Raw genomic sequence first — 24,551 nt, 5'->3', positions numbered from 1 at the left:
CAGCAGAAGCCTTGTTAACAGAATTACAATCCTTTTAGAGCATTTTCTTTTAATAGAGCAACTGTGCTTATGGTCTAAAGGTGACCCATTAATCAGATTTATGGAATGACTTCAAGAAGAGATTAGCTTCAGAATTGTATTAGCTTAGTTTCTCCCAGGGCTCAGTTTAATGAACCTGGGAACCATACCCAGCAAGAGATTTCTATCCTTCCATTCAGCTTAGTAAATTTTTATTTGTATTCAGAAAACATGTGGTAAGGAAGCAGAGGTGTGAATGGAGGAGATCTTTGATGGGCTTTGTTCCTATACTGTAATGAAACAAAAACCCTCCAGTGTCTCAGCAGCTGAGCAGTCATTTGTTCCCAAGTATTCATCTGGGATCTGGGGTGTGTATACCACATGGTAAGCCCTGAGTGCCCTCCAGGGGCTCTCAGTCCAGTGATCACAAGGAACTTGTAAACAGCCACAATGTCCCATGCCTTTGTACAAAGGGCTATAGTCATTAAGGGGATGAGGTGACTCATCTGACTGCAGAAAACATCAAGGCCAAGGGAAGCCTTCCCCAAAGAGGTGACATTTCAAGAGGCATCAAAAGATGAGCAGCATTTAAACACGTAGAGGAAACACATTTTAGCTGACAGCCTGTTCATGTGTGAGCTAAAGATTGTATGTGTGGCTTATGTTGATATCAAAAAGACTAGGATCAAGAAATGTCAAAAACTCAGAAGAATGGCTCTGATTAGAAATTTTAAAATTCTAGCTCTTTTAATAATACTTGGAATTCTCTTTTCTTGAAGTCAGGTGGCTACTATAACAGAAAATAATTCCAGGTGATACAGAAGAGTGGCCAGTCTTCTGACAGCCTGGCACTGAGGACCTGATTTCCCAATGGTGACCAGCTCTGGTGGGAAGAAAGAAGCCAGGCCTGTAGCCTGTTTTTACTTGTATGTCAGTTGCCTTTCATACCAGAGCTGCCACTATTGGAAAGCTGAGAATGAGGAAACCAGAAGTCCTGATCCTGGGTCCACCACAATTAGATTGTACAATGTCAGTGAAGCCACTTAAGTGGTTGGGGCTCCATTTATCTCATCTTTAAATAGTGATCATATTCTCTATGGTATATTTTGCTAAAATATGTGCAGCTCATGTGCAAGAGTGCTTGAAAATAACAGAGCTATAGAAATAAACTGTGCAACACAGTGCCAAAGGAGGGTGAAAATTGATTCTCAACAATGGTGTTTAAAATGTGACATCTTACTGGGTGCTTGCCTTCAAGGACTTTCACATCAGAATCAGACCTAGGATTGTCCCAGAACTGCCACTTACTAAAGCTGTGAATATATGTAGTTATTGGATCACTTGAGACTTGATTTCAACATCTCTAAAGTGGGAGCAATACTAGCACCTATTTCCCAGAGTCCTGGGAATTGAATGACACCAACCTTATAAGCCGTCTAAGTCTGCCTCTGTATCATAAGTAGCACTAAGTGATTTTTTTCTTAATTTCCAGTGACTTCAAGTCTAATTTTTTCGATGCCAGGCCCAGCCTGAGTTTTGAACTTTTGTACCATACTCTCCACAAATACAAGGGAGGAATCGCTTATTTTATTAGTAAAAATCAAGGCCATTCATTGAGCTGTGTTTATCGGTGGGCAGGGTTACAATATCTTCAAAGCAAAAATCTATGCTGTGCTCCCTCATAAAATTCTGCATGGCAGAATTTTAAATCTGAAATCAAGGAACCCCTCTGGAACCTGGTCTTCTTTCCCCCTCCTCCTTTTCCACAACACAACTGAGCACATCCATACCAACATTTACACTCAGACAAGGGATCTAGATGGCTTCATCCAGCCCAGAGCCTAGAGCACATTGGCCAATGCAACTTCTAACACAGATTGTGCATTAGAATATCATACTTGTGTGGCTATTAACAAAGCAGATATTTGGTCTCCATTTCACTATTATTTACTCTGGATAACAGCTCTTTGGGAAACCCAAAGGAGATGAGATGATTGATAAGCCAGAATTCAGGCTTTGCTAGGATTATACATCAAGACGTATAAATACACTTTCATCCTAAAACTATGTCCTGGGGTTGCTGTGGGTACTAAATGAGAGAACGCATGTAAAATGCTTAGCATAGAGCCTTGCATTCAGAAAATGTTAGCTAAAATATTGCTAACAAGAGTTCTATAACTTTGATAGCCAGTAGTTACCATGAGCTTGACCCCAAGAGGATTAAGGAAGAAATGCCGTTGGCTAGCATTTGAAACTACATGAAAGAAGACAAACTCTTTACTAAAGAACTTGAACTCCAAGCTCTTGATAACATAGCAAAGTGGGCCTGAGGGAAGAATCTGAAAAATGCAGACAACAGAGAAACATCTAGTGTCATATGAAGCATGACGTGAAAAATACCACTGGCTGGAGTTTACAGATCAGCAGACCATTTCTTTCATCCCACAGATCTTTGCTTCGCATTTGGCATCAGCAAATGAGGCTCTGCTCTGAAGCATCAATTTTACAATGCCCACCCTATTCCCACTGCCTGTCTTGTGTTCACAGAAGGCCATAAACTATTTGGGCCAATTCATTTGTCATTTCAGGATAGAATGCATTAGGTCTTCTCCAAAACTCAATGGGTAGAAGAGTCATAAAACAAAAATTCAGGTGTCCCTGAAACTCTGCCCTCATGTCAACAGTCATGATTTATATTTTGGCAAGTGAGGATTTATAGCTTCTGTTAAGGAGCTCACAATTCCAAAAGTTGAGGCTCCAATTTTCAACCCAGCTTCAGTTGTTTGTCACCAGCTTCTGAGGCTTCATCTGCTTTGTACCTCACTCCTATACAGAACCAAGGGTCCACATTAAACCATGAAGCTCCCATGGCTGTCACTTATATGTCCTGGTAGACACACCTATGTGACCTCACCCAAGTTAGGTAACCTTTCTGGGTCTGTTTTCTCATCTATGAAATGGAGATCATAATAATAAAAATTGTCTCACTATTAGGCAGCTAAATAGTAATGTAGGTCAAGTGCTGGGCCCAAGACACATAGCATATTGTATTGTGTTGTATTATATATTATCATAAGTCTCCCTAGTGAGTTAATAACAAAAAGAGATAGATTGGATGTTAAAATGGCTAAAGGTTAGGAAAAGCTTCCCTTCTACTGCTTCATGTTCAAAACAGATCTACACAGAATCACTTACTGAATATTTACTGAATATTTCCCCATATGCTAAACATTCCACCAGACCCTATGTAGAAACAGAAATATAAAGCCCAGGGTTATCCTAGCTCTCCACAAGCTTATTACATTGTTGAAAATAAGAGATACATGAAACAGCAAATAGGGCCATAATACGTCAGGAAATGGGACAAAGAAAAGTGCACCATTGATGCTTAGTGCCCAGGAGTGAAAGTGAAAGGTAGCATTTGGATCTGCAGAGGCTCAAGATAACATTTGGGGTAACATCTCATGCCTTTGATGCTCCCAGGCTGCTTCTCCATAATTTGTGAATGTGATCTTGACGGATTGCACCTGTGAATCTCCTGTCCCCTAAGCACAGTATTTCCATGGCCACCATTGCTTCATGCCATTCTGTGCTCATTTCTGCTTTCTGCAGGTGACAATCATGTGCACAAAGAGGTTGAAGAGTAGGCTGCTCCTTGGAGCTTCAATATAAAGATGGGGCTCTCTGTATAAAGAAGAACTTTAATTGCAGATGTGACACAGAATGTCGAGCAGGCTCCAGGCTCTGAGCTGTCAGTACAGAGCCCATTGTGGGGCTCAAACCCACGAGCCATGAGATCATGACCTGAGCCGAAGTCGGATGCTTAACCAACTGTGCCACCCAGGCACCCCTTTGTTGTCCCTTTTCAAATCTTCAGTGCCTCTTGCTGGCTTCCTCCTTGAACAAAAACCACAAAAACAACCAAAAAAACACTTATTCATATGACATCATAAAAGACAATTAGCACTGTCTCTAGTTTACTGTCTCCACAGCAGTGACCCTGTTTACTCCAAGCTAATAATAACTCCAATGATAATAATAGCAGCAGTAAATGACATTTTCTATGTGGTCATTAGACACTTCTCATATTTTGATTAGCTCTCACTATAACCTATAGAATATATTTCAGTTGTCCCATTTGATAGATGAATAAATTGAGGGTCAGATAGGTAAGCAATGGATTCAAGGCAACACCATATGTAAGACAGTTCCAGGTTTCAAATCAGGTTCAATGGACTCCAAAGCTTTTAACCACTCTGTGGGACTGCCTCTACCTCAGCATACCATGGGCAAAACAATTGGGCAGTACAAGTATTCCTGAGCCAGCCACAAGGCCCTTGGCTCTCTTTCTTGGCACCAGAGAAAGAGTAGAGAGTCCAATGCAAGCTTCATCACTGTGTACGTTAGCCAGGTCACTCCTAACTTCCATTTCCTCAACTGAACAATAGGAGTAGAATGGAAATCCATCAAATCCCTTCAGCTCTGATTTGTTTTGTTTATTAAGACTTTTTTTTTTTTTTTTTAGAACAGTCTACTGTTGATTCACAGCAAAATTAAGGGAAAGGTACAGAGATTTCCCATTTACCCCTAGCTCCACTCATACATAGCCTTCCCCATTATCAACATTCCCCACCAGACAAGTGCTACACTTATCACAATACATCATAATCACCCAAAGTCTATAGTTTATGGGTCACTCTTGGTGTTATATATTCTGTTCATTTGGGCAAATGTATAGTAACATGTATCCATCATTATAGTATCATACAGAATAGTTTTACTGTCTTAAAAATCCTCTGTGTTCTGCCTTTACACCTTTTCCACCCCCCTCCTACAACCCCTGGCAATCCCAAATGTTTTTATATCTCCATAGTATTACCTTTTCCAGAATGTCATATAGTTGGAGTCATGTAGTATGTAGCCTTTCTGATTGGCTTCTTTCACTTATTAATATGCATTTAAATTTCCTTCCTGTCTTTTTGTGGCTTGATACCTTACTCTTTTTAGCATTAATTAATATTTCATTGTTTCAATATACCAGTTTGTCCACTCACCTACTGAAGGTTATCTTTCTTGCTTCAAAAGTTGGCAATTATGAATAAAGCTACTATAAATACCCATGTGAAGGTTTATGTATGGATATAAGTTTTTTAACTTCTTTGGGTAAATACCAAGGAACATGATTGCTGGACCGTGTGGTAAAAGTATGTTTAGTTTTGTAAGAAACTGTTGAAATTTCTTGCAAAGTGGCTATCCCATTTTGCATTTCCACCAGCAATGAATAAGGGTTCTTGTGGCTCCACATCCTTGCCAGCATTCAGTGTTGTCAGTGTTCTGGATTTGGGCTGTTCTAATAAGAGTATAGAAGAGTATAGTGATGTCTCATTTTAATGTGCATTTCTCTGATGACATATATGAAGCATCTTTTCATATGCTTATTTGCCATCTGCACATCTTCGGTGAGGTGTCTGTTCAGCTCTTTTGCCCATTTTTTAGTTGAGCTGTTTGTTTTCTTATTGAGTTTTAAGTTATTTGTATATTTTAAATTTCAGTCCCTTATTAGATGCATCTTTGGAAAAAACATATTTTCTCCCAGTCTGTGGTTGTGTTATCATTCTTTTGATCATATCTTTTGCAGAGCAGAAGTTTTTAATTTTAATGAAGCCCAGTCTATCAATTATTTGTCTCACAGATAGTACATTTGGTGTTGTATCTAAAAAGTCATCACTATAGACAAGGTCTTCTGGATTTTCTCCTATGTTAACTTCTAAAACCCTTATAGTTTTGCATTTTGCAATTAGGTTTATTATTCATTTTGAGTTAATTTGTGAGATGGGTATAAGTTCTGTGTCTAAATTTGTGGACATCCAGTTCTAGCACCATTTGTTGAAAAACTATCTTTGCTCTACTATATTGCCTTTGGTCCTTTGTCAGAGATCAGTTGAAATTCTGTTATAAATAGATGAATAAATTGAGGGTCAAATATATATGTATGTTTCTGAGTTCTTTCTTCAGGCCACTGATCTGTTTATCTGTTCTTTCACCAGGACCACACTGTCTTGATTACTATAGCTTGAAGTTCTGAAATAAGGTAGTAATAGTCCTCCAGTTTTGTTCTTCTTCAATATTTTATTGGCTATTCTGGGTCTTTTGTCTCTTTATATAAACTTTAAAATCAATATGTCAACATCTGCAAATGAACTTGGTGGGCAGCACTGATTTTAAGGATATACTTTTCTGGGAGTTTATACCAGTAGCCAGAGACCTAAGTCTTCAGTTGGCTGGATCTGAATCCCTCTTTTCTGAGCTTGGGGGAAAGGAATCAATTTCTTTTTTAATGTTTTATTTATTTCTGAGAGAGAGACAGCATGAGCAGGGGAGGGTCAGAGAGAGAGGGAGACACAATCTGAAACAGGCTCCAGGCTCTGAGCTAGCTGACAGCACAGAGCCCGACGCGAGGCGCGAACCCACGACCGTGAGATCATGACCTGAGCTGAAGTTGGAAGCTTAACCGACTGAGCCACCCAGGCACCCCAGGATTCAATTTTTAGAGTTTCTTGTGTTTGTATGTTGTATTCCTGGACCCAAGCCCTAAAATGCAATCATGGGCATAAAATGATTGTTCCAATAACATGAAGAAGAGAGTGCTAGGGTTGGCAGACCAGGGGGGTCGGGGGGTGGTTAGCACTCACCATGATATTAACAATCATTGTCATCGTCATCATCATCATAAAAGAAATTTGTATTTATTGAGTACTTAATAAATGCAAAGTCCTTAGCTCACTTCCCTACATGGGTCATGTCACCAATCCTTTCAACAACCTTCTGAGGCAAGTGCACATATTACCTTCAACTGAAGAAACAAAGGCTCCTAGAAGTTAAATAACCTGCCCAAGATCACATGGGTAATAAGCTGTGAAGCTGGAGTTCAAATCTATTCTTAACTTCTACACTGCACCCATTCTCCCTGACATTCCCCTGAGTAGTGATGCTACCCAGACCATTCTGTGTCTGGCATTCAAGCTTCCAGAAAGACAGCTGAGGTCAGCTCATAATCCTGTTTTGGATAGGAAGTCCCACAGACACCTAAACCTCCTGATAGATCCTCTCTACTCTAGTTCCTTGAAACCTTTTTCATAAAACCCACACACTTGAGAAATGGAGCCTTAAGCAGCCTCTCCTTCCCCATTTCCCTCCTTTCACCTGCTTCCGCATGGATTCCAGTTGGTTAGAAACCTCTCTTGCTGTTTATTTCCCTCTTAATAAGCCCCGTCTCCTCTCAGAAAACCATTTAGCACTGCACCACTTAATTTCTCCTCGAAGCAGAATCTGCCAGATGGAGTCTTCATCCCAAGTCATGTTGATTTGTCTTATTTTTAAACAGCAGTGAACATCCTATGAAACTAAAATAGCAGTCGGTTCCCAGGTGTGACTCACTGAGCAGGGAGGTGATCAAGAGCGTATGGACACATCCACCTGAGGCAGCTGTTCCAAATGACTTCCTCAGGTGGCACCCAGCCAGCAGCTGGCCACATCTGGGTGTCACTCAATGCAGGGGCATGATTTTCCACATCAGGTGGGTTCAGCCACTCATCACCTTCTCTGACTGGACCCCCTTGGGCCGTGTATCCTTGCCTTTTCCATAGACATGCTCATACTCCTGATTGTTGGGGAGACAAAATGGACCCCAAAGGACCAAGAGACTAGCACAAAGTGGCCAAGTGAAAAAGGTCTCATTGTTTTATCCCAAAATAATTCTTTAAAATTTGACTGAATCTATAACATAACTATACTAGGGTTAATATAAATATAGTTATTCAAATTATGTACCAGCTAAATTACTAAACTGTATACCCCCCAAAAAAACCTACATGTTTTTTTTAAAACTAACATCCCGGGGCGCCTGGGTGGCTTAGTCGGTTAAGCGACCGACTTTCGCTTAGGTCATGATCTCGCGGTTCGTGGGTTCGAGCCCCGCGTCGGGCTCTGTGCTGACTGCCAGCTCAGAGCCTGGAGCCTGTTTCATTCTGTGATTCCCTCTCTCTCTGACCCTCCCCTGCTGTCTGTCTCTCTCTCTCTCTCCTAAAAATAAATAAAACATTTAAAAAAAAAAAAAACTAACATCCCAAAATCATGTTGATTCCATAGCCTCTGTATTCCCAGACACACATAATAGGATGTGTGCCTCAAGGCAGGTGTTCTATTTGACAAGCATACTCAGAGATGGGTAGTCTTTTTCTTGGGGAGAGTAAGCCTACAACAAGGACTAAGAATGTTTCTTTACCACCACATGTCATTCTAAGGAAGAGAGGATTGATATAAAGGAAAGAGGTGATTTTTACTAGTAAGGCAGTGACTTCCCTGGGATCCAAGAAATAATAGAAGTCAGAGACTGGTGTGACTTACAGCATTTTGGGTGGCTTCACTGACCCCATGATACCTATCATCATGATGGGAATTGACAAGACAACGCACCAGCCCAGCTCACAAAAATGACCACTTATAAGTATGTATATACCACAAGCTCATCTCCATAACCCTCCATCTTCCATCATCTTCATGACCCAGATCCAATAATAAGCAGTGGTGTCCTAGTAGAAAAATGAAATTCATTATTCATGGATGGAGGTATGTTGGTATTCCCTCCAATATGTCTATGTATGCACCAATTCCAACTAGCATTTTCCAGTCTTCCGAATCAGTGTGCTCTGGAAGAGCTGGCAGTCAGGATATTGCTCAGAGTCAAAGGAATTCTCACTAAACCCAATCTCAAATGCCAGTCAGAATGCTGATCCTACAGCAATGAGTTGATACCCACCATACCCAAAGGCATTATCTGATAGGACACAGAACTCAAAGAGGGGAGGTGGGGAATAATGTAGACAAGTTCAGTGATAAACCTTTATTACTTGGGGCAATTTTGCTACAATATTTAGGATTTTTTTTTGTTTTAAACACCCCCTCAAAAACAACAACAACAACAAAAAAGCAAGAGAGAAAGCCAATCTTTCTCTGATCCTGTGAGATTCCTTTTCCCATGGAGAGTATAGGCCATTCCCGTTTCTTTAAGTAATCTTACAATTGAACATTTAACAGGTGTTCTAAGGGCTACTCTGAAGAAAAAAAAAAATCTTTCCCTGAATCAGCAGAGAAACCATGAATTATTTGACATTAATATTCACATTTCTGATGGGAGAGTATCCACCCTAAATGTATCCATAAACAAATAGATAAATATATTTCTCAAGTGCCACTGGGAAACAAATGTGAGGGGAGGGGGACTAACTGTCCTTATTCTTCACAGGGGAAAACATGATAAAATAAGCTAATGGAATCAAAACACATTTAGAAACCTGTTAAATGTCTTTCCATGGAAAGAAGAAATATTACTAAAATGCTACAGGTGCATTGCTTCTCAAATCCTCAGAGGTGATTTCCATAGCCATTTGGATGATATTGCCCATGGACTGATTTGTACCAGTTGCTGTGCTGTGCTTTCTGGAACCACAGGAACTTCCACAGAATTCTATGGGTCTTTAGCATGGCAGGCTGCTCCCCAATACTAATGTCTCTGATTATTTTATAGACTCAGATCAGATCTTCCCTTGATTGGTCTTCCATATAGAAGCACATTCATTTCAGGGGATTAGGGGAGTCCTCTTCATGGATTTTTTTTTTTATATATTTTAAAAATGTTTTATTTATTTTTATTTATTTTTTTACAAATAGTTTATTGTCAAGTAGGTTTCCATATAACACCCAGTGCTCATCCCCACAAGTGCCCTCCTCCATGCCCATCGCCACCCTTCCCCTCCCCCCATACCCATCAGCCCTCAGTTTGTTCTCAGCATTCAAGAGTCTCTCATGGTTTGCCTCCCTCCCTCTCCCCAACTATTTTTACTCTTCTTCTCCCCCTGGTCATCTGTTAAGTTCCTCCTAATCCTCTTATACATGCAAACATATGGTATCTGTCCTTCTCTGCCTGACTTATTTCGCTCAGCATAACACCCTCGAGTTCCATCCATGTTGCTACACATGGCCAGATTGCATTCTTTCTCATTGCCATGTAGTATTCCATCGTATAGATAAACCACATCTTCTTGATCCATTCATCCGTTGATGGACACTTAGTCCATGTTTTGGCNGATGACAGCTTTGTAATAGAGGCTAAAGTCTGGGATTGTGATACCTCCTGTTTTGGTTTTCTTCTTCAATAGTACTTTGGCTATTCAGGGTCTTTTGTGGTTCCATTCATGGATCTTTATGACAAGGACAATGGGGTCTTAAGAGGGCTTATTCAGGGTTCTCCAAAGGGCACCAAAGAGGAAGCAAGACCTCAAACCCTTCTCCTTCTTAGGGACTTTTATGGAGTCAAAAGAGAAAAATGAAATTCCAGTCACATCTCTTTCTCTGTGGAAGAGTAGTCTTGTCATGCCCACGCACCCAGATTCTTACAGAAACTGAAGCAATAACATGCTCAGAGGGGCTCAGCATCAGTGGAGAAAAACAACAAAGGAGAGCCTACCTCCCTAAGGCCTGGCTGGTCTCAGAAGCATCCAGCTGCAAACGAACTGGGCTCATTTGAAAAGACCACATATAGAATATTGGTTTAGTTCCACATCCCATATTTAAAGGGAAACATTTCCAAATGCAGCCTTATTAGACAAAACAGCCCACGCCTCCAGGACAGGTCTTGAAACTGTCATACAAGAAAAACAGAGGACACTTGGAAAGTTAAATTTTACTTGGCAAGTCCAAAAGATTTCAGGGGACACCTGATGAATGCCTTAAAATAATAACTACAAAATGGTAAAAGATGGAATATAGCAGGCTGTCCAGGAGAGCAGAACTAGCTCAATATTTGGCTATGTAGACAGAAGGCTTTCTAAGATGAGAGCTCCTTGAAATAGAATGTCTTGCTTCAGGTAGTAGGGAGTCCTTTTGCTGGTGGTACAAAACCTGAGGCTGCATAACCACTTCAGACCCAAGGAGGGAGGGGTACGATTGAGGCAGTAGGGTCTCCAAGCAGTGAAAACTGTAGCCCAAGTTGGACCTGGGCTAAGATTTCAGCTCTATTTTTGTAAGACCTTGGAAACTTTTTGGACCCTCAATTTCCTCATTTGTGAAGTGGGTCTAACAATATCTATTCTAGTGGGTAAATAAAGTATTAGCAAATACTAATGCTTGGCACAGTAGAAATGCTACATTTGTGATTCATCCAAGTGTGCCCACTGTTATATCTGAGCTTGATAAATTGGATGGGAAGAGACAGTTCATAATTTCCTCAGATTTCTTTAGCCCTCTGACTCTATGATTACCATGGGTCCCACCCTGTCAGACTTCCTGCTGCTGTCTTTCTAATTCCCTGACTGCCCAGAGTTTTCTGTTTCAGCACAGCCCCAGATATTCCTCCACAATGGTCTATATCCTCACTTTCCTACTGTCACTTTCCTCTAATAATTAGAAATAATCTTTTCTTGCAACCTGCTTTCTACAGGTTGACTAGCTATTCTGGAAAATTATGTGTATTAAGAGTACTATAATAATAATATAATAATAATATGACTAGATAGTCACCATCTCCCTCTTCCTTCTTCTGCTAGGAAGCAAAACTGAGCAGAGTCAACAGCCAGCAGTCAACCAAAACTCTAAATGATAATGAGGACAGATCTTCTACTAGTGGTATTCTGTAGGTCATGCTTAGATTTTCCAAAGAGATTATGATGGTGGTCATTTGGGGCAAGATAAAATACCAAACCTTCTTGTGACAGGCTTCCTGAGGGACATTTAGACACAGGTGGGACGTTCTTCCATTCTCATTTAATTTTCTAGAGAACCTTAAAACTCACTCTGACTCCTATTGTTCTCCCACCCAAGAAAAGAGCGGAGCTATGTGCAGAAGCGCTGGAAGGATGTGCGCGTGGGCGACTTCATCCAAATGCAATGCAACGAGATCATCCCAGCAGACGTACTCCTCCTCTTCTCTTCAGACCCTAATGGGATCTGCCACCTGGAAACTGCCAACTTGGATGGAGAGACAAACCTCAAACAAAGGAGTGTTGTGAAGGGCTTCTCACAGCAGGTAAGGCTCTTTCTAAGATTTTCAAAGGTGAGGTCAAAGAGAAGAAGCAAGCCAACTCTACTAGAAAACTGAACTCAATCTAGTGGCAAGAGAGAAAGTAGGCGATGCCTCCTGATGCCAAGCACTTAGGTACACTTAATCTTCCCAGCAAGCCTTTTACTGGGTATTATCCCTGTACCACAGATGGGGAAACTGAGGGTTAGGAAAGTTAAATAACTTGCTGAAAACCTGAGTTCCTAAATGGGAACCCACTCTGTTTAAGGAAACTATGGTCTCTGCTCGAAACCAAGGAGTCTAATATCTACTCAATTACCCTTGTGACCAACCTGCTTTCCATGCTTATGCAGTCCCTGCCCATCCTGCCCAGCTCTGCTCCCTCAACCTCTCCCTCCCTGAATCTTCTCTAGTACTACTTTGACCCCAGCCTAAGCTTACATGAAGGTATTGTTAATTATTTTTCCACTTGTGTACATTTTACCTTCCCTCCTTAAGAAACAGGAAACAATTGTCAGCGTCTTTATTTAACCCCCACACTTACACATATGATACCTTGAACGTCATGGGGAAGTCGTTACTTTCTGGAGGTTAAGAGCTCAGGCTCTGGAGGCTGACAGAGCTGAACTCAAAGTCTAACCCTACCATTTATTAGCATTCTCACCTCAAGCAAGTTACTACTCTCTCACATCTTTATTCCCTCATCTGGAAAATGGGTATAAAAATAGTATATTCTTCATTACAGTGATTCTGATGACTAAACAATATGTATAGGAATTACTTAGCATGAAGGTAGACACATAGTAAGAGACCAGTAAATAGTCTGCAGTAAACATCAGTAGTGTTCATAGGCAATATGTGTTGAGTAATTGAAACTAGGTGTGATTGATATTCCACTTTTTAATTCAAAATTCCCTTGAAAGCATTGATTTTTCAATCTGGAATCTTTCTCTGCCCATGGGAAAGAATAAAATTCTTTCACTTTCTCCATTCTGCCAGCCTTTGGCAGGAGAGAAATTGGATGAGTCAGGATTTAGGGGTGAGAAGGCAAGTGCTTCATTCCTCAGAGATTTTCATTAGCTTGAGTTGGGGTATCTAGATTGAAACTTCTCAAGAGAAAACAACTCCTCATACCTCACTTTGCCCCTCCCAAAGCACCAGATGAGCAGTTCTCACACAGTCTCTTTTGTATGATGGATTCAGTCATCAGAAGTCTGTTCTCTCACCCCTGCATGGTTCTCCCCTAGTTCTGCTGTCAGATTCACATGAGATAAAGGAAGGAGGGAATGAAATATAGGGCTTGGTGCATAGTTGCTGATACCTCGGCTGCATTTACAGCCCAGACCATGGAAACCACCATGACCACATGGCTGCCATCTGCTTTTCTTGTCATTTCACAAGTTCAGTCTTTCCATTGGTCTCCAGGCTCCACTCAAGTCAGTCACTGCACTGGTGCTAGATGACTCAGTTTTCTCTCCCTTGCTTGTCCTCACCACATTTACCAAATCACCCTAGAGTTTACAAGGGCGGGATCTGGGGAAAGTTCACAAAGCCATTCTAGATGCACAGCAATCTATTTTCTGGCTCAGGGCCCTGTGGCCTGTCCTCTAGATCAGGGACTTTTAAGCTTCTTTAACCATAATTCACAGTAAGAAGCACACATTATGCATATGCAACACACACACACACACACACACACACACGTGTGTATGTGAGATGTAAAATTTCCACCTGGGCCATACTACATGCAAAACACTCTGAGACTTTCTATTCTATTTCATTTTTTTACAAAGCTCTGGGAGCAGTGAAACTTGTGTTTGCTTATGAACCTCCCCTCTGCTGTCCATCCCCAACCTCCTCATCTCTGCTCTGAGTCCTCTTTATTCTCTCTCAGGCAGTGGGTTTCTAGGGTTGTTGAGTTTCAACCAGTAGCCTCTCTTTTTGTCTTTGGCAGCAGCTCCCACTCTGTTTCTTGTATGTTAATTAGCCAGATAGTTTGAGATTTAACTGCAATGAAGAGCCAGATGAAAGGGTCATTCACACTCCAGTGCTGTAGACCTACCAATTTAATAACATCTCTCAAACTCTAACCCTAAATTCTCACAGGGTACTTGGCAAAATGACTTACCAAAAAAAAAAAAATTAAATTCATTTTGAAGGGAAGATTTATTTGAGCTTCAAGGTTTTTAGCATTCTCTATTCTGTTCCTTCGTTCTCCCCTTGACTTTGCTTAGTGTGTTTTTCCATTTCTGTAATAATAGTTATAATAATGATGTACTTTTATTAAATCCTTACTGAGGGCTTTGCATGACTATCTCCTTTATCCTCACAAATCCCCAGTGAGAGGGCTATTATTGTCCCCATTATACACCTGAGGAAAATGAAACATAGGAAGGGTACATAATTGTCCAAGGTCACTGAGCCAGGAAGTGTTTGAACCAAGATTCAAAACCAGGTTTATCCAAAGTCTCAGCTCTTAGGGTTTGTAGTAGCTCACCTCCCTGGCCTGTTGACTGTTACCCAGAGTTTACCCAGTGATGTTTACTTGAATGCACACATTTATCATTTTCAATATTCTTTTCACATGTAAGTAGCACATGGTAGGAAGAATAGAAATAGGCTTAGTCTCCTGAGAAGGAGAATTTGGGCTGCTCTTTGCTATCTTGCTTCTCCCTTATGTCATCAATGCAAAAAGACTTCTCAATGTAAGTAGAATTCTCTTCTAACTCTATACTATAGCATTTCTCAAATGTGTTGAGCAGACATTGATGAGAGTTGCAAGAAAAATATATTTTGCAAAATCAAAAAGAAAGAAGATATCATATTACAAATTTTCAGATATTTCAAATATCCCTGCTAGACTTCTCAGGTACTTTGGCAAGCCCAAGGAGGAGAGGGGACAGGTACTAGCATGTAGCATTTCTAAACATTTAACCACAGAAATCTTTTATTCCAAGGAACATACTTGAGGACTACTACATACTCCAGGAGACATGGGATCACAGTTTAGGGATTTACCCCAAATACATTACAGGTGTTCAAGATGTGCCATAATCACCACAGGAGAAACATTTAAAAATATACATGAATCCCTCCTCATTATCACTAAGTTATGGCTCACCAGCACTGAGTAGGGGTCAAGAATGCATATTTTTTAAATCTTCCCCCATTATGATCTCAACATGAACCTACCACCTTCTTGAAAACCTGTACAACAAAAGGAAGGTGTCACCTTGAGGACTTAAAAAAAAAAAACTTTTAATGATAAAAACAAACTACCTTCTCCGTGCTTCTTACATGTGCTAGTGCCTTTGCATGCATTGTCCCTGTCAGTTCTTGCAACCAGCCTGTGAGGTAGACCTCTCTATACTCATTTTACAGATGAAACTCTGAGGAATAGAAATAGCAAATTTTACCATTGTCTCAGGGAAGGTTTTGAGCACCTACAGATACGGTTTGTTTGCAAATTTGATATCTTAATAAGTATCATTGGCTTTTGTTAGTTTTCCCTCTAAATCCCTAGGGGCTAACACCTTCACCTTACCAAAAGGGTTTTAACTAACAGGTTTCTAGAAACTTCCACCCCATTTGTACACCCACACCCATTTTTATCATCTTGTGGATGATGAGAGATTAGAATATTCTGTTAATTCAAAGTCACTAAGACAAACTTTGTCCCAGCTCCCCTAGATCAGCATTTCTTAAAGTGAAGTCTGCCAAATGCTTATCTCAAGAGATATTTCTTGTAAAACAAGGTTCATGGTCAAATCTGGTTGGAAAATCTATGTCCTGTGGACCTTTCTTAGAGGGCCCAATGTGAACATAGTAAGGTCTCTGAGAAGATCTGCAAGCAACTGATTTTTAAACTTTCCTTAACCCTGAGCTTTCAGAACTGTTTTTCAGCACAATAATTCTAGCATTCCTATGAAAATTTAGGGTGAAATTAACCTGAATTGTGAAGCACATATGATCAAAGCGGGTGAGCAGTAACAGAGAAGTTAACAATCTTCATGACTTAGGCAGTTCATTCTCTCCTTTCCCAACCAGGTTCCAAGGAAATTATAAACATAAAGGAGCTTCTCAAAAGTATCTTTCTCCTGTGACATAGCACATCATTTTCAAGATTTCCAGAGATGCTTTCAAAAACAGTTTCCTCAGAATTCAATTTGTACCAGGCCGATTTTTTTTCAACTCAGACTTTATCATGCTGGTGATCTTTGAATTCACAAAATTATTGACCTATGCTTGTAATATTTATTCCCACATCCCATTGCTGAGGAAAGGGAAGGGATCCAAAATTAGTCTTATGCTAAGGTCTGCTGAGCAGGTCAGAGGACTTTGTTAGAGAATTAATTTGATCCATTTTCTTTTTGGTGACATTCTGATACCTGAAATCTCTTCTTTAAAAAGGATTTCCAAGATGAGTACTGGGAATTTAATGCCTGAAAAGGAGTATGTGCCGTTTATTTTGGTAAATGTAAATTACCAAAGCCAAAGAGTCAGAAATGAATTCTTCCAGTTAGTATTTCAGATCAAACATATTCCTGGTTATCTCTTATCCAAATCACTGAATACTAAGTCCTACTAAAACATGCATCAGATCATTTACCAGTGCCAAACAAGTGCTTGCTATAGCAAGTATGATACATAGACTAGCCTCTTCATCATCAATTGGAAGCTTGTTAGAAATGCAGAATTTCATGCCCTGTCCCAACTCAACTGGAATTTGCAATTTAACAAGACCCCCCAGGTGATTCCTGTGCACAGTAAAGTTTGAAAGCAGTGGCCTGGGGCATCATTGATTAATGTAATGATTGTGCTTATCTGTTTATTGCCCAAATTAAAGATTTTTAATTGACTCTCCTTTTTAACTAGCTTGCATTCCATGATGGTTAGTGATTTTAAACCATGTTCTCAATTATGAAGAACCATTGTAGCTTGGATCCTCTGCAGTGAATGTGTACACTGACTTTAATATATTTAGGAAGCAGAGAACTTTGCCAAAAGACTTGAGGTAGGGTAAATGAATCCTTTATCACCCTCCTGGTTCAGTAATGATGCACCTGGAATGAAGCAAAGGGTAAATGTCTTCTCAACAGTGCCTGCCCTAAGAACGAGAAAAAATTCCCTTTCCTGGTGGTTTTCATAATGGGATCTGCCCCTGACAGGCTGTTCCAAGTTTTCTTAAGAATGACAGTCTTTCAGGGCTCCTGGGTAGCTCATTTGGTTAAGCATCCAACTCTTGATTTCAGCTCAGGTCATGATCTCATGGTTTGTGATTTCAAGACCCATATTGGGGCTCCACACTGCTGACAGCATGGAGCCTGATTGGAATTCTCTCTCTCCCTCTGTCTCTGAGCCTCCTTCACTCTCACACTCTCTCTCAAAGTAAATAAATTAATTTAGAAAAAGAATTATAGCCTTCTACCTGCTAACCACTGCTTAAATGTTGAACAGAGATCAAATTTTCTAGTATCCCTTTAATACAAAATCTACATGATGATATACAATGATAATAAGTAATATCAACAGATAAACTGATTGAACATATACTATGGGCCATAGACAGTTCTTTTAAACGTTTTATACTTATTATCTCTTTCTACCCTCCATAAGTAAACCTGTGATGTAAGCATTTTGCTTATCACCATTTGACAAATGAGGCCGAAACAGTTAAGTAACCCTGCTAGTAGTGGACTGAGCTTGGATTTAAACTCAGGCAGGATTATTTTATTTTAACTTTTTGTTATGGAAATTTTCAAGCATATCCCAAAGTGGGGAGAATAATATGATAAATTTCTAATGTGCCCATCAGTTTATTTGAATAAGAATCCAAATCAGAATCCAGGGGTGCCTGGGTGGCTCAGTCAGTTAAGCATCCAACTTCAGCTCAGGTCAGGATCTCACAGTTTGTGAGTTTGAGCCCCACATCAAGCTCTCTGCTGTCGACACAGGGTCTGCCTCAGATCCTCTGTTCCCCTGTCTCTCTGCTCCTGCCCCACTTTTGCTCTCTCTGTCTCTCAAAAATAAATAAAAACATTTAAAAGGAAAAAAAAAAAAAAAAGCAGAATCCAAATAAGTCTAAACACCTAGATAAGTTTAACTCTCTTTTATTCCATAGGCTCCCTATTCAGCTTTCTTTTTTGTTTTTCTTGTATATTAGTTCTGAAAAATCAGATTGTTTGTCCTATAAAATTTCCCACAGTCTGGATTTTGCTGATCGCATTGTCTCCTAGTTGTGTCATTTAACATGTCTCTCTGTTCATTGTATTTCTATAAATTGGCAGTTAGAGCTAGTACCTAAATCTGATTCAGGTTAGATTTGTGTTTGAAGGTTGCTGTTGCATGAATTGATTCCCTACCATTATGCACAGGTGACCAATGAGTCTGTCTATTTTAGTATCAATATGCACTCCTGGACTTAAACATATTTGATGTGTGTCAAATCAGTGTGTTTGTTATCTTTATTGATTGCCCCATTTTTAGCCAGTAGGACCGTCTTCAGATTGGCTTCTGAGCTCTTTTTCATGACCTCAGTAATCTTCAATAGATCTTGTCCCTTTAAATAGAAAATGGTGTTTAGAAAACACAATAAGTACATGTTGAATGTACATATTGGTATTGGATTGATCATTATTTCTGTGCCATTTAAATGGACAGAACTAGGACTTTTTAAAGATTAAATACATCAGGATTTATGCTGGTACTTGAAATTCAGGACTAGAGGTCTTTACACAGCCTCATCAATATTAAATATGTAAGCCTTTTTCCCACATTAAGCAAAGTCAATTTGCCTCTGTACTACAAAGTATACTTTATTTTGATATTTGACACACACAACAATCCTTAGAAGTAGAAAAGGGAAGACTTAGTAATATTTTCAAGATTAGGAAACAATTTCCAAAAGGTTAAATCTTGTCAAAGATTACCCAGCTAATGCAGTGTTAGGCCAAAATTGGAAGACAATTTTGATGTACCTGATTATTTCCCCCTTTGCCAAAGTAATTCTTAGATCCCTTTACATGTATATTTTATTTCTCAAATACATACAATTTTCACAAATATAAAAGCCTGAAATTATACAATTATTTGCAATGGTAATAATCAGACCATGATGGACACAACCCTACAGAAAACTTACTTTTATTTTTTATAGCCCTCTGACCTCTTTTCGGTGATCCTCTCCAAAGGTCTTCTAAGGCGTGAGCGCACATACACACGCACACACGCACAAACGCACNATATTTAGCATTATTTACAAACTTCTCTTAAAAAGTCTTTCTCTAGTGGTGACTGGATGGTTCGGTAGGTTAAGCATTCAACTTCGGCTCAGGTCACAATCTCGCGGTTCATGGGTTTGAGCTCCCCTTCAGGTTCTGTGCTGAGAACTCAGAGCCTGGAGCCTCCTTCAGATTCTGTGTCTCCCTCGTTCTCCGCCCCTCCCCTGCTCCTGCTCTGTCTCTCTCTGTCTCTCAACAATAAATAAATGTTAAAAAGAGAAAAATTTTAAGTCTTTTTAAAATTTTTGTCCCTTCTGGGCCTTATGAGGAAGTTCTGCTAGGTTATGTGAAAGATACAATTATGCAAAGGTGTTAATAGATGATATCTTCAAGTTTTCTTCCTTCCCATTGTCTCCATACCCCATGATAATATATTTACATTTTAATAGTGGTCTTCACAGTCTTAACCACTAAGGAGAACTGTGAATATTTCAGCCCAATGTGGGAAATATTTGGCACCTCAAAGGAGAACCATACCCATCTAGTATAAGGATTAGTCAAGACTCTTGATTGCATGTGACAGAACCCCAATTCAAAATAGCCTGGACAGAACGATAATTTATCGAAAGACAACAGAGTGAATTAGGCCTTAGGGTCATGTCATCCAGAAATTTGGAATCCATCAGTGCAATCGTCATTTCTTGTCTGTGTTTCTCTCTGTATTTGGCTTTCATCTCTCACAAACAGACCTTCACTAACAGTTTCACCTTCTGAGAGGGACTGGGAAAGAGAGACAGGTTGGTCTGGCTGATATTGTGTACCTACCCCTAGACCAATTAACTCTGGCCAGAGGGAAAGGCACTCTTTACTTCAGTTTTATGGTGGAAATTGGTCTAGGGGCAGGAGAGTTCTGAGCAGCTCACCAATAAATATCCACTACATAATTATGTATTAGGGCTATATACACCCAACTTACTGTTGACCAAGCTCCTCTATCCTTAAGGAGAAAGGCCTGAGGTCCTCTGACTCTCTCCCATGCCCCTAGTGGTATTACCACTTACAAAAACTTTCTTCCATATCTGCCTTCTCTCAACCTCCACAACATCCTCTGCAATGTACCCAGAGTGAATCATCACTCCTCCCTCTGTGCTTCCACAGACTTATCACTCTCACCAACAGTGCCTATCTCACTATCTTTCAGTCCATAAATTCATTTACCCAAGCAGTATCTGATGAGGTCCTCTTATTGCCAGATGCTGTGCTAGGATATTTTGTTGTTCCTCATGAGACATGACACATTATGATAATCTCTTCTGTGACTAAATATTAAAGTTTCTCAAACTGGAATTCATACTCTCTTCTTTGTGATCTCCTTTGCCAAAAACATGAGGTACAAAACATTAGCTGTCATGTCGCTTTCTTTGGTCTCAGTTATTCACAGCAAGAAAAATGGATGCAGAAAAAGTTGGCTAGTGCAACACTCTAGTAAGGCTCCAGTGCCCATTTGGTGGCAGCTGTCCATATTTCAGCCATCATGCATTCACTCATTCATACACCAAACACTCATTGAATATGTCCTCCATGCCAGGTGCTGTAGTGTGCACTGGAGATTCAGGTGTAAATTAGAGAGAGACAGGCTGTGACTATATACTCTAACAGGGAATCACAGAGACATTTATTAACAAACAGTCCCACAAACAATTAGTAATTGGTTCCTTTTAACAATGACATCCTTCTTTTCCTAATATTTGCTTGGCATGCCAAACCCGTGCCTTATAGGTTGGAAAATGTCATAACAGGATTTCGAGATTAAATTTAGTCTTGGCCCTGAATAAGAATCAGAACATTTGTCCACTTGAAAGAAGTCCACACAAGACCTAAGAAATCCTTAGATCAAATCTCCTGCCTACAGCCCTGTATCCCAGTCTGTGTGCTTTGGTGGGAATCTCTTGGGCAGGCCGAGACCCAGGTGATTGTATATATAGATCATTTCCTCACCCAGAATCAGAAAGGAAAGTAACTGCCAGTCACTTTGTCACCTGTTATCTTGAAAAGAACTCTGACCGACCGGGAACAGAAAGGGTATCAAATGCTGGTAACTGTCATTAGTTTTCAGATAGAATTTTCAGAAATCAGAGGGTTGCTTAATTTGTATGCCAGGAAGGAAACCTCAGTCACTTGGCTCAGCAGCTAGGAAGTGAAGAACATTTGATTTGAGCATTCTCTGAACTAATAAGCTTTAAAAAAAAAAAAAAAAAAAAAGGGAAATTTTAAACAGTATTTTCCTAAGATTGCATGAGGTGTATCTCCCATGTAGCCCATGGACGGTGTAGTCTGTGAATCCTGAAACCCAGTTCCTCTAAGAGCCTCCACCAAGGAGTTAGTTCTGCTTTGCCATCCTTTCCTCAGTATGCGGCTGCTTTTTCTAGTCACCTATCCTGAGGGTCATGTAAAAACAGAGACAGAGCTACACAAAAGCTTGGCCATCCCTGTTCAGTTCCTCTTTTTCACACATGTCCCTGACTCAAAGTAAAAATTCAGTAAATAAGTACATTCTGTGTTTAAGGAAAGAGTTTAGCTGACTTCCCTCTCTCTTCAACTAACAGACTCTTTCCTGAATATTTCTTAATGGTGGGGCTTCAAAGTTATCTAAAGTGTACTTCTTATCCTTTAATAATTTAAGACTATGGTTACCTAATTTTTTTTTAATTTAAAGACTCTTTGTGACTATCAAACATCTCTGATAAATGTACCCCTCCCCAGCCCTCATACCTGAAAGCAACTGCCCTTTCAGTGTCCATTATTATGAAAATAAAACAAAAAGCTACTGTAGATTTGGATTTGTAAATTGCCAATCTCAAGAATTCCTGCAGAAATTGGAAAAATGTGTATGACGCTTATTTTTACTCTGTCTACAGACAGCATCTTGCTGCATATGGGGACTTGTAGACAAGTTGCCATGTTGACTACCAATTGGCTTGTAGAAATAGCTTGGTATTTGACTATTAAACGTGTAAGATGTTACAAGTTCCAAATGAGTGGCATGGATATTAAGAATTGTCTGTTCAAAGAAGGAGAAATTGCTCTTGTCTGTGATAGACACATGGGTCCTTAGGAGGTCTAATACTTGAGCTTGGCAATGGAAGTTTAAGAGATTATCAATTGGAAAACCTGCAAAGAAGCATGAAAAAGGCCCAGAGGGTTTTTGTTTTTGTTTTCCTGTGGTCAGACAGCATTAAATCCTTACATCAAGCAAAGGACATGTATAAGCTTTAGAATCAGACAACCCTTGCTGCTTATCAGCTGTGTGACCTTGGGCAAGCTACTTAGTACAATCAACAGTTTTCTCTCCAATAAAATGTGGCTAATCTGTCCTGAACACTTTACAGGAAAGCTGGGATGATTGAATAAGATCAAGTAAATAAGGGGCAGCATTTTATGAACTACAATTTTACAAAATAAATATAAATCATCATTTTTTAAAGATGAAGAAAAATCCATGTGATTAACTAGGCCACTGTTTTTATCAGATTTCTTTATTTTCAAGAAGCAGAAATAATTCTGGCTAACTTAAGCAAAATAGTATCCTTGCAAAAATGTGGTGGGAGGTAGGGTAGAAGGGAAGAAGAAACACACAGTCTGGTTCACAGAATCAAAGGAAAGCTGAATACCCAGGCTCAGAAAAAAGAACCAGGAAACAGTGCAGTGGGAGAGTCTTGGAAGAAGCAATTGCTTAATGATCTAATTTGTTTTTCCTTCCTTCTTCTTTTTTTCTTTTTAATTTTTTCATTTATTTCTGAAAGTGAGAGAGACAGTGTGAGCAGGGGAGGGTCAGAGAGAGAGGGAGACACAGAATCTGAAGCAGGCTAGCTGTCAGCACAGAGCCTGTTCCGGGGCTCAAACACATAAACTGCGAGATCATGTCCCGAGCCAAAGACAGACGCTCAACCAACTGAGCCACCCAGGCAACCCTGTTTTTCCTTCCTTGAGTCGTTGCTCTCAAATCAAGTTTTAACTGTGAAGGAGTCTAATGGGCAGGGTATCTTGACTTAGAATCCCATCAACATCACAAAACACAAAGGAGAGGTAGTTTCTCAAAAGTAAGTCAAAGGGTTGTTAATGAAAAGAGAGTAGATTGGAAGGTGGGTATCCAGAAAGCAACTATCCACTACAAACAATTTCAAAAAATAATTCATATATTTATATAACCATACTTATTAATCAACTTGAAAGTCATTTGTGAAGAATAGTGGAAAATAGAAAACCTAGAAAAATAAACCTAGAAAAATAAAAGTTGAGACTAGTGAAGGAGAAATAGCCTATTCTGGATACTGGAACATATTTCATTTTGTTTGCTAAACCTTGGCCTTCCCAGTGGCCCTTGGAGGATGAAGCTTATTGATTCTGAGGTCAGTGAGGATACCTTAACCCCAGAGAAGGGGTTATACATACTGCCACTGATGTATATGGGCTAAACTGGGACCTTTGAGTTGTTTTATGACTGCAATAATTGATTTGTGTCAGAAACCTCTCCCTTCTGGGCCACCTGGCTGGCTCAGTCAGCTAAGGGTCCAACTTCGGTACAGGTCATGATCTCATGGTTTGTGAGTTTGAGCCCCACATTGGTCTCTGCTGACAGCTCAGAGCCTGGAGTCTACTTCAGATTCTGTATCTCCCTCTCCATTTGTCCCTCCCCTGCCCATGCTCTGTCACTCTCTCTCAAAAAATAAACATGAAAGAGGAAGAAAGGAAGGAAGGAAGAAAGGAAGGAAGAAAAGAAACCTCTCCCTTCTTTCTGTTTTTCACTTCCTCCATGCCTCATATATAATGAATATTCAATAAATGGTTGAATGAATGAATGAATGAATGAGAGACTAGTCTGGCCAACGTTGGGATCTAGGACTTTAATTTTTTTTTTTTTTTACATTAGCTGAGCCAAAGAATTTCCTTCCAAGATGCAGTCATATTCCCATGAATCAAAATTAAGATTTGTCCCTGGGGCTTTTCCTAATTACTTTGGATGATCTTTACGGAGAGGTCTTCCTTTCATCTCCTGATCCATCCCCTTTCAATATATACATTCCTAATATCACCCTTTCCAAGACTAACTTTATGTCAGCAGGTCTTGATGGTGTTCCTGTTGCCACAAGGTATTATGGGAGATGCCCCAGAGGAAGCTAGAAGTCTACTAGAGGAAGCATAGATTCAGATATGTAAGTGTTAAATGGAGGCAAGAG

General features: G+C 39.9%; 1 protein-coding gene across 1 annotated transcript in view; it reads left to right on the top strand.

The window, feature by feature from the left end:
- The window catches only part of ATP10B (ATPase phospholipid transporting 10B (putative)), a 201,978-nt gene that overhangs the window by 96,410 nt on the left and 81,017 nt on the right, over positions 1-24,551 (top strand). Inside the window, 1 exon segment of the mRNA XM_077780727.1 lies at positions 11,896-12,100. Within this exon segment, the coding sequence (XP_077636853.1) occupies positions 11,896-12,100 (205 nt within the window).

Source organism: Crocuta crocuta, unplaced genomic scaffold, assembly GCF_008692635.1.
Source record: "Crocuta crocuta isolate KB4526 unplaced genomic scaffold, BGI_CrCroc_1.0 scaffold343, whole genome shotgun sequence".
Lineage (NCBI taxonomy): Eukaryota > Metazoa > Chordata > Mammalia > Carnivora > Hyaenidae > Crocuta > Crocuta crocuta.
This window is presented reverse-complemented; position numbering and strand designations above follow the sequence as displayed.